The 10,814-nt window shown below is 39.1% G+C and overlaps 1 protein-coding gene across 1 annotated transcript in view; it reads left to right on the forward strand.

Annotated features, from left to right (window-relative positions):
• Nucleotides 1-10,814, forward strand: part of LOC107720005 (multidrug resistance-associated protein 1-like) — a 24,527-nt gene that overhangs the window by 4,722 nt on the left and 8,991 nt on the right. Inside the window, exons 5-20 of the mRNA XM_016527570.1 lie at nt 951-1,076; nt 1,166-1,227; nt 1,505-1,636; nt 1,740-1,967; nt 2,388-2,565; nt 3,092-3,253; nt 3,362-3,454; nt 3,545-3,748; nt 3,849-3,995; nt 4,209-4,296; nt 4,552-4,621; nt 5,596-5,722; nt 7,448-7,624; nt 8,514-8,681; nt 8,763-8,949; nt 9,161-9,202. Of these exons, the coding sequence (XP_016383056.1) occupies nt 951-1,076; nt 1,166-1,227; nt 1,505-1,636; nt 1,740-1,967; nt 2,388-2,565; nt 3,092-3,253; nt 3,362-3,454; nt 3,545-3,748; nt 3,849-3,995; nt 4,209-4,296; nt 4,552-4,621; nt 5,596-5,722; nt 7,448-7,624; nt 8,514-8,681; nt 8,763-8,949; nt 9,161-9,202 (2,191 nt within the window). The remainder of the gene's footprint in view (nt 1-950; nt 1,077-1,165; nt 1,228-1,504; nt 1,637-1,739; nt 1,968-2,387; nt 2,566-3,091; nt 3,254-3,361; nt 3,455-3,544; nt 3,749-3,848; nt 3,996-4,208; nt 4,297-4,551; nt 4,622-5,595; nt 5,723-7,447; nt 7,625-8,513; nt 8,682-8,762; nt 8,950-9,160; nt 9,203-10,814) is intronic.

The following is a 10,814-nucleotide window of genomic DNA, read 5'->3' on the forward strand; positions in this document are numbered from 1 at the left end:
ACTTTTATAAAGAATATCTCTTTGGATTTGAGACTTTAGTCTTTGCAACTTAACAGATCTTCTTTATGCACCAAGAGCTTGTAACACTTCAAAGAGAAAGGAAAAATTTAAATCGCATCATATGACCCCTTTAATGCGGTCTCTTCATCACTCCCCAGAATAAAATACAATTGTAAAACGTAGTCAGCGTAGTTATCAATACACAATCAATGCACATGATGTGTTAATAATCATTAGAAATTGCTGCAGATATAGTGAAACTGCTGTCTATCCTACTTAAACCCATCCAAACATATTGACAGCACGGAGTTGTTTGGAATTACTGAGAGCTCCATGAACCACGTGACCGCGTGGCGGCGAGATCAAAGCGTGTCGCAACTCTGTTTCTCAACGGCTCTGAATTCACCTCAGTCTGAAATAGTAGATCACATTTTAAATCGCTTTTTGTCATTCGGAATGTGTTGTTTATAAAATGTCACCCAAATTGGGCAAAAGAGCTCTGCCTGAATACACTTATTTTTGTTCACTCTTTCCTCATATAGTGAACTGTGTAATAGAGAATTGTGTGTGAGTGAATGAATGAATCAGCTGTTTTAGATGCAGTAAATGCATGAATGTGTAAAATGACTCTGTCGCTCGTGATCTCTTATGTGCCATGTGGGTTCTGCGGCGCAGCAGAGGCCAAATTTCCTGTCCCTTCCCACACTGATAGCTACTCTTCAGTTTCTGTAGAAGAAAGTTTCTCAGTATTATGTTGACTGTTACATCATTAATATAGCAACAACCAATATAGTTATTGAAATATGGGATATTGAACAAACCGGATAAACAGATCATATTTCATCAATTGCAAAAGGACAGTTAGTTCTAAAGTACAGATTAAAAAAACAAATCAGGTTTGTTTGAAATGTGAGCAAACCCTTAAAGTGTTGTTTGGTCTTTCCTTTCAGCCTGCCAGTGTGAATGTGTTCAAATATACCACTTTCTACATATATTACACCATGCTGCTCATCTCCCTGATCCTGGCCTGCTTGTCCGACCAGCCTCCGCTCTTTTCACAGGCTGTCAGAGACTCGGTTAGTGAACTTTACTTAAAGAAGGTAGAGGTATGCTTTATTATATGGATGTTGAATTGATGGCCAGTACTATGAATGTGTTTGTGCAGAATCCATGTCCAGAGTCGGGAGCTTCATTCCTGTCCAGAATCACTTTCTGGTGGATCACGGGGTGAGCAGAATGAATGAATGACTGCATTTCTAACACTCTTCCTTTTAAAAAAATAATTTTGACATATCTAGAAGTTGTATTCTGGCTCATGTAATTTCTTGATCCCATTCGTCCCATTAATTTCTATCTTCTCTAAAAATGTATCTTCTATCTTCTTCTCTCTACTATCTATATCAGGAAAAAGTATTGAAGGAGCCATCATTTTGCTAATGAATAAGCTTGTATTCAGGCTGAGTGTTGTTACTTGTTAATGCATGTCCCTTTCTTTTCCTCATAGATTGATGGTGACGGGTTACAAAAGGCCTCTGGAAGAGAAGGATCTGTGGTCGCTCAACACAGAGGATAAGTCTCAAAGAGTGGTGCCTCAGCTGGTGCGCCGCTGGGACCAAGAATGCAACAAGGTCAAAAGGTCAGAAGCGAGAAGTCAATTTTTTCCCCCCTCAAATAGACAAGCTTATGGATTTACTACAAAAATGACTAATCCTCTGATTGGGTTATGCTTTTTGTTTTAGGCCAGTAGATAAGACGCTCTACTCCCCAAAAAGATCAGCAGAGGAAGAAAAGAAGGATGGACAACCAATTGAAGAGTCAGAGATTTTGCTTGTGAAAACCCTTAAAAAAACAGGCGACCCTTCTCTCTTCTGCGCTCTCTGCCGAACCTTTGGACCGTATTTTCTAGTCAGCTCTCTGTATAAGATTGTTCATGACATCCTGATGTTTGTTGGGCCGGAGATTCTCAGGTATGAATATACAGCATCAGAATCCGATATAATTCCCATCTGAACTGAATTCAGAAGCAGTAGTAAAGTGCAAAGTGTTAAGGGAAAGTGCAAGTGCTCCCTCTGTGTTTTCACAGTCATGTGGTTAGAAATGACTTTAACTCTGTAGGAAGGCCACTCTGTCAAAACAACAGCTGTGCATCTTAAAAGAGCTTCAGTGAAGAGTTAGTGTTGGCATGCTGAAAAGTTGTGCCATCAAATTGTGCACTGGACCATTTTCAAATCCTCTCTAATCCTTTGAAAATAACACCTGAAGTCTCAGCAGTGAGCCTTTAACCAGTTTGCCCACTTTTCTTGCACTTGAATCCAGAAGATCTGCATTCTGCTGCTGGATTGACATATTAATTTATGCTCATGTGAGTTTGTTCTTTTGTTTCTTAGGCTACTGATCCAGTTTGTGAATGATTCAAGTGCCCCCGATTGGCATGGCTACTTCTACACCACCCTGCTGTTCGTTTGTACCTGCGTGCAAACCCTCATTCTGCAGAAATATTTCCACGTTTGCTTTGTGACCGGCATGAGGTTACGTACGGCCATTGTTGGTGCTGTGTACAGGAAAGTAAGTGGATTCTTGAATGCTGAAATATCTGCAACAGGGTGTAATATGGTGTTTATGCACATTTGGAGGTTATTTGTTACTTTTTCATATTTAGAGCTCTCAGAGATTCAAGAAACTGGAAAAAATGCATTTGCCAATGTGAATAGGCCATACTTTAACTCTCAAAACTGTTTAAAAAAAAAATAACAAAAAATTTCTTTTAAAGTACATATTTTGATGTTTTATGTTTTTGAAAGAACAACATGCTCACCAAGGCTGCATTTATTTGATCAAGAAAACAATTTAAAAATTTTGTATTGTGTAATATATTTAAAAAAAAAAAATTTCCCTGTGATGGCAAAGCTGTATACTATAAATGTCTTTTTCTGTAACTTTTGATCAATTTAATGCTTCCTTGCTGAATAAAATAATGAATTTCTTTTTTTTTTTTAAATGTAATTATTTTTTTTTATAAATATATATATTACTGACTCCAGTGTTTTTAATGGTAGTGTAGATTTATAATATTTTCCTTCATTTTGTCAAGGCCTTAGTCATTACCAATGCTGCCCGGCGAACATCCACTGTCGGAGAGATTGTGAATCTGATGTCTGTAGATGCTCAGCGTTTTATGGACCTCATCACCTATATCAACATGATTTGGTCAGCACCTTTGCAGGTTATCCTGGCCCTTTACTTCCTGTGGCAGGTATGTGCCTACACGAAGGTGTCTTGGCTTGTATGCTCATTTCATTACACATCACTAATACCTGTTATTATGTATTTATTTATTTATTTATTGCTCTTTTGTTATCAGAATCTGGGACCTTCTGTGCTTGCTGGAGTTGCTGTGATGGTGCTAATGGTTCCTCTAAATGCAGTCATTGCCATGAAAACTAAAACTTACCAGGTTTTGAACCTCTTTTCCTGCTCAGCAGGTTTATTTGTCTCAATTTCGTTAATTAGATCATCTTTGTTAATCTGACACCCTCACCCACAGGTTGCCCAAATGAAAAGCAAGGACAATAGGATCAAGCTTATGAATGAGGTGCTGAATGGCATTAAAGTGCTTAAACTCTACGCATGGGAACTGGCGTTCAAAGACAAAGTGTCTGCCATCCGAGAGAGTGAATTGCGTGTGCTTAAGAAGACTGCTTACCTTGGTGCTGTGTCCACCTTTACTTGGGTCTGCGCACCATTTTTGGTAGGTGGTGCCTTTGAATTCCAGTCCTGCATGGGCTTTTTCATGATTATGCCCACTGTTTTTGATGCTACCCTGTGATTGTCTTGTCTATTTCACAAAGGTTGCCCTCTCCACGTTCGCAGTATATGTGTTAGTGGATGAACATAATATTCTGGATGCACAGAAGGCATTTGTTTCTCTGGCCTTGTTCAACATCCTGCGCTTCCCTCTTAATATGTTGCCCATGGTCATCAGCAGCATGGTGCAGGTACTACTCTCTTTCTTTCTCTCCTCTCTTTCTTTTAAAAAAAAAAACCGTTGAATGTGAACCTTGTAATACCTTGGAATATGGTATAAGTTGTCAAATCTTAAACGTTTTTGGACCACTTGTGATCAGATCAAAAGGTTAACATGGAAATCCAGGAACTTGTCATCTGATTTTGATTTTTATTGTGACTGTGAAATGTATTGCTTCCTTCAGGCCAGTGTGTCTATGAAGCGCCTGCGTGTGTTTCTATCCCATGAGGAGTTGGATGAAGACAATGTGGAGCGGCCAGCCATCAGTTCATGTGAGTCCAGTGATTCACAAGCAGTTCAAATCTGCAATAAAACAAATGTGCCATATTCTGTGGCATGTATTTTTTAGTATGCTGTGCATGTTTGACTCCCAAAGCACTGCAGTCCCCAAACAGTTTCCACAGACAGACATAAAACAGCTTTGTATGAGAGAGTAGCAGCTGTTCAGTAGATCTGTGGGTTTAAAGACATACCGTGTGCTTTGATGTTCACTTAAGAGACTACATTGTTGTTTCCTGCTTATTTAGCTCCAGACAGCATCAGGATTGTGGACGGAGCTTTCAGCTGGTGTAAAGACGACTCACCTACTTTGAAGAGGTAACACCATTTTCTTAGCGTGTAAAAGATACAGTATGTGATCCAATGAATAGCATCTTGTTCAGTGTTATTGAGTACTAGGGATGGGAATTGTACAGAATTTCACGATTCTGATGAACGATTCCATGATTTTATTACTTTTGAAGAAGCACCACTCTCCCTCAACAAATATAGCGCCTATTTGAGCCCTGGAAAGGCGCTATATAAATAAAACTTATTATTATTATTATTTTAATAATAAGTCTAACATAAGACTGATTGTGAATAGGACTATACTGGTCGTAGAATATTTTGTTGTTGCATGCAACAGTGACAATGCAAAAGTATATTTATTAGTAAGTAAGTATATTACTATGTTTCTGCCCACATTGGAAAACATTGAAGAACCATTAATAGAACGTCATGACAATCATTTGATTTTTATGCTTAATAACCGTTATCAAATCCCAACCCTATGTACTCTACACAAATGTACTTATTATATTCAAGGCATCAAAATGACTTTTAGCATTGACATGAATATTGCGATTACATAGAGCAGAACCAGTGAAACAGGCTACTGAGGACATTACAGGCAAGTACACGTGCATGAACCCCGATACAGGAGAGCATCAATCGCCAGAGGAAATGTAATCTGTTGAATCTCCTCTGATATTAATGAGAGGGATAATGAAATTTGGGTTGCCGAATTGCTTTCAATCTTAGCTTAATCTCATTTGCTTCAAATCATGTATTGAACTGTGTAATTTGGCTTGCATTATTGTTCACTGTAAATTCAATTGTTAATATCAGTACACTCTGAAAGATTTGCCCATAATCTTCAATCAACAATGAAGTGAATGAAGAAATCCTACTGAATGAATGTACCCTTTTATACCTTTATGACACAATGCCGCCTGTGTCCATATGTTGCTTGAACTGTTTGTTGTTCTTTGTATCTTTTCTTGTCTCAGCGTGTCTCTCTCTCTCTTCAGGATTAATGTGCGTATTCCTGAGGGGGCGTTTGTTGCTGTGGTAGGGCATGTGGGTTCAGGGAAATCCTCTCTGCTTTCAGCTTTGCTGGGAGAGATGCAGAAGCAAAAAGGATCTGTCTCGATTAAGGTACAGACACAAGCTATGTGCTTTTGCTGTATGTCGTATTTCTTTAGAGCAAGCTTGCCTGAAATGATTTTGTGTGACAACAGTAGCTCTTGAATTAAGTGCTCTGGTGTATTTGAGTTAAATAAATTATGTATGCACTGGGGCTCAAACATATTTTAGTCCACTAGGGTTTTCTTTTATAATTTAATATTTTATTATGTATTAAATACAGTGGGTATAGAAAAGAATCACCCCCCTTTAAAATAATCACTTTTTTTTGCTTTGCAGCCTGAAATGAAGATGGACACATTTTTTTTATTTATCCGGCTGTATTTACTCAGTGCAACTTATAACATTCAAGTGAAAGATACCATCATATCAGAAAAAAAAAAAATCACAGAGTTGGAAAAAGGATCACCCCCTTGTGTCAGTATTTTGCTGAACCACCTTTTGCTTTAATTCCAGCCTTTAGTCTGTTGGGGTATGACTCTTCTAACTTTGCACATCTAGACTTTGCAATATACTTAATAGACTTCGTAGAACTGCTCAAGTTCAGTTCAATGTGATGTTGACCATTTGTGGACTGCAGTCTTCAAGTCATTCCACAGATTTTCTAAGTCTGGGCTCTGACTAGGCCATGCAAAGACATTCACCTTTTTCTCCTTCAACCACTGTGTGCTCAGTTTTGCTGTGTGCTTTGGGTCATTGTCATGTTGGAAGGTAAACCTTCTTCCCATTGACAACTTTCTGGCAGAGGGCAGCAGATTTTCCTCAAGAATTAGAAGGTATTTTGCCCCATCCATTCTTCCTTCTCTCCTGACAAGTGCTCCAGTCGCTGCTGCAGAGAAACAGCCCCATAACAGGATATTACCATGCTTTACTGTAGGAGTGGGGTTATTTGGATGGTGAGCTGAATTGGATTTCTGCCAGACGTATCGTTTGGTGTTGAGGCCAAATAATTCAATTTTAGTCTCATCTGAAAGCCTTTTTTCATTTTTTTGTATCCATCTCCTGACTTGTGCCTGTCCACAGCTTTATCCCGGAGATCTCTTGACAGTGCCTTGCCACCCATAGTTTGTAGATTGTTAGTAGATTGTTTGCTTAAGCTGCACTACCAAGGACTGAAATGCTCCAGGAAAGCTCTTTTCATGCTGAGCTGATCAAAATGACCACAGCTGATCACAGTTGAAAGTCAAATGGCTTTGTGTGCCATTAAGAAGGTGATTAGCTACACCAGATTGAGTTTACAACTGATTTTTAGGATCAGGGTGCTTTCAGATGGAGCGCCATTTACTACACAGAGCCGTAGTTCACTGACAAGCTACACAAAATCGCGTTCAAAATCGGCAATGAATCGCCTGCGATTTTGTGTAGCTTGTCAGTGAACTACGGCTCTGTGTAGTAAATACCGCTCCATCTGAAAGCACGTGCTGGAGATTTACTACTAATCACAGGAGCGGCTTTACTGACGAGATGTGCATGAAAATCGCATTCGATTTTTTGCACAGCCCTAGCTCCACATGATTTGAAAATTAGCCAAAAAGCATCTTGTATGACTGTGAAAGCAAGAACATCTGACTGTCACATAATCAATGTCCCAAATTTATTTATTTTATTTTGAAAAGCTGTTCATTTCATGTCATAACTGTTCTTTGTTTTGATTTATTAATAACAATGCCTTAAAGACATTTAAACATTAATAATGGGAGGATAAAGAAATACATTGAGTATCTGACTGTTTTTCAGGGCTCTGTGGCTTACGTGCCTCAGCAGGCCTGGATCCAAAATGCCACTCTCAAAGACAACATTTTGTTTGGACGGGACGGAAAAGACAGCTGGTACCAGAAGGTGGTGGAGGCGTGTGCTCTCCTACCAGACCTGGAGATCCTACCTGGAGGAGACTCGACAGAGATTGGGGAGAAGGTAAATAAAGACTTCAGAATGATTCTTACAATTTGTCCTAACCAAGCACGATAGATTGAAGGTTAAAGTTGCATGCTGTCACAGGCTGCTTTTAATGCAACAATTTGACATTATTTAAATCTATAATAGCAGTCAGTTGGGTTAATCATATGAGATTGTAATTTTAGGGCGTGAATCTGTCTGGAGGTCAGAAACAGCGGGTGAGTGTGGCCAGGGCTGTGTACTGCAACTGTGCAGTGTATCTGCTGGATGACCCGCTCTCTGCCGTGGACGCTCATGTGGGAAAACACATCTTTGGATGTTATAAGTTGCACTGAGTAAATACAGCTGAATAAAACAAAATCTTTATTTCTGGCTGCAAAGCAACAAAATGTGATTATTTTAAAGGGGGGTGATTCTTTTCTATACCCACTGTATAATTGACTATATATTAAATATATTAATATTCTTTCATAAAATATTCCATAGCTTTTATATTACATCATTTCATTATATTAGCAGCATAACAATGTAATAACGTCTTAGTATTTGGTTTGTTCCCTTGAGTGGCATTAGCTCCACAGGGCTGTGCAAAAAATCGATTGCGATTTTCATGCGCATCTCGTCAGTAAAGCCGCTCCTGTGATTTAGTAGTAAATCTCCAGAAGGTGGTGGAGGCGTGTGCTCTCCTACCAGACCTGGAGATCCTACCTGGAGGAGACTCGACAGAGATTGGGGAGAAGGTAAATAAAGACTTCAGAATGATTCTTACAATTTGTCCTAACCAAGCACGATAGATTGAAGGTTAAAGTTGCATGCTGTCACAGGCTGCTTTTAATGCAACAATTTGACATTATTTAAATCTATAATAGCAGTCAGTTGGGTTAATCATATGAGATTGTAATTTTAGGGCGTGAATCTGTCTGGAGGTCAGAAACAGCGGGTGAGTGTGGCCAGGGCTGTGTACTGCAACTGTGCAGTGTATCTGCTGGATGACCCGCTCTCTGCCGTGGACGCTCATGTGGGAAAACACATCTTTGAGAAGATCATCGGACCTCAGGGGTTGCTACAGGGCAGAGTAAGGCAATTTAGTCATGTATTATCCAAATATGTATACATCTCTTATAGGCATTTCACATCACACATGGAACTCTTACAGACTCGGGTTCTGGTGACGCATGGGCTGAGCTTCCTGCCCCAGGCTGACCTGATCTTGGTGATGGTGGATGGAGAAATCACAGAGATGGGCTCTTACACCGAGCTGCTGGGCAGACAAGGCGCTTTCGCTGAGTTCCTGCATACCTACACCAACACAGAGCAGGAGGAGGTGGAGGAGTCAGTGGGAGGTGAGGCTGGCCGCTTCATATCTGAACTTCTTTCATGCTTTCATGCATCTGTCCTTTCATATAGCCAGTTCCTCTAAATGATTACTATTGTTCATATTGTGTGTGTGATCTTTTTGCCAAATTATTCTGTGTCTAGTGATCTTTTTTGTCTGTACATCTATGTTTTCATAATTTTTTCTTATTTGTTGTGTCCCTTCTGTTGGCTCTTCAGAGGAGGGAGGGGAGACAGAGGACGAAAAAGGGAAATCTGAAGGTTTGAGGGTGTAATTGGTCCCCGCGCCATATAAATTGAATAGGCCTGCTTGTACTGCATGTTAGAATAGGGCTTATTATCCTGGTCTGAGGCCTGAAATATGTGAGGTGCACACTGAGTTTTTTAGTACTTTCCCACTTCATTGCCATTGGACTATAGCTCACAAACCTTAGATTTACATATTACACATTCTTGCACTGTACTCTGTTTTGATGGAGTAAATGGTACCCCTTGTCTCAGTAATAGAATTTGATCTCTTCTCAACTCACTTGAGAGCTGAGCAATGATGTAACTGGCTGTTACTACATTACTCACATAGAACACTTGTAATATTGTTAAATATTATTGCAATTTAAAATAACTCTTTTCTGTTGTAGTATATTTTAACCCTTTAGAACCTAAAGCTAAAATAGGCCGTTTTCACTCATTTTGTTTTTTTGAGTATAAAATTATAACACAATGTGGTATCTTCAAGTGCAAGGTGTCATTTTTTCCAGAAAATTATTGGCTTTCAGGAAATTACAGTTATTGTACATTATTGTGTGTGGTGAGTTAGTAAATAGAATGTATTTCTGGGATGGTAAAGCTGAATTTACAAAGCTGAATTGACATGATCCTTCAGAAATTATTTTAATATGCTTGTTGGGTGCTCAAATAATTTTTTTAATAGTATTCTTTGAATAGAAATTTTAAAAGAACAAAATTTATTTGAAGTAGAAAAGGTATTTACACATGATGATAATTTAATTTAAGGTATATAGGGAAATGTCTTTGTAATCTGTGCAGGACATTTACATTCATTTTTTTTTTTTTTAGAATGGAGCACTGTGAATGGCTTCAACATTTGGCCTTCACCAGTCTTGTCGCTGTGTCAGTTCCTCATATGTCTGAGGTAGAGGTCTTCTCGGGTCCTAAAATCTGTACCCGACCCGAATCACTTCTTACCCGAACCCGATGTGCATAAATTAATTTTTTTTAAAGAAAAACTCGACCCAAAACAGACCCGATGAAATTAGACCCGAGTCTGACCCGACGGCATTTATTTTCGAACCCAACTGGACCCGAACGTAAACGGCATTGACGTGTGTACAGCCTGCAGCTCCGCAGTCAATCAGGAAAAATCCCGGTGTTCTGCTGACTGATTTGGCCACTTCTGCATTACTTTGATTTATTTAACATTTATTCTATTTATTATTAGGCTTCTTTATATTAGTGCCTGCCTGATGGATACAAGTTATTTCTGAGCTCGGCTTTCTATTGTGACCAGTGGATTTGAAAAATAAATGTGATAGTTTGATAAAAAATAAATCGATAACCTAATAATTCATGGATTCGCTAGTGTTGAATGCAACCTGATCTCCGGCGAAAGACACAAAAAAGAAAAGCCCTGCATGTATGAACACGCAGTATAATGAAGCGAGTGGATTTTTCTGATGGATCTCGTATCTATAAGATGATTTGTGTGTGCGAGGTTACAAACGTATGCTCCTTTTCTATGTGCGTTCCTCACGTAACGCGAAAGTGAAAGTAACCTACGCATTCGGGATAGTTTAAAAGAATTCGGGTCTAATCGGGTCCATTTGGAAAAAGCATGTTTATTTTAAATTACCCG

This window comes from Sinocyclocheilus rhinocerous, unplaced genomic scaffold, assembly GCF_001515625.1.
Source record: "Sinocyclocheilus rhinocerous isolate Xijiao unplaced genomic scaffold, SAMN03320098_v1.1 scaffold273, whole genome shotgun sequence".
Classification (NCBI taxonomy): domain Eukaryota; kingdom Metazoa; phylum Chordata; class Actinopteri; order Cypriniformes; family Cyprinidae; genus Sinocyclocheilus; species Sinocyclocheilus rhinocerous.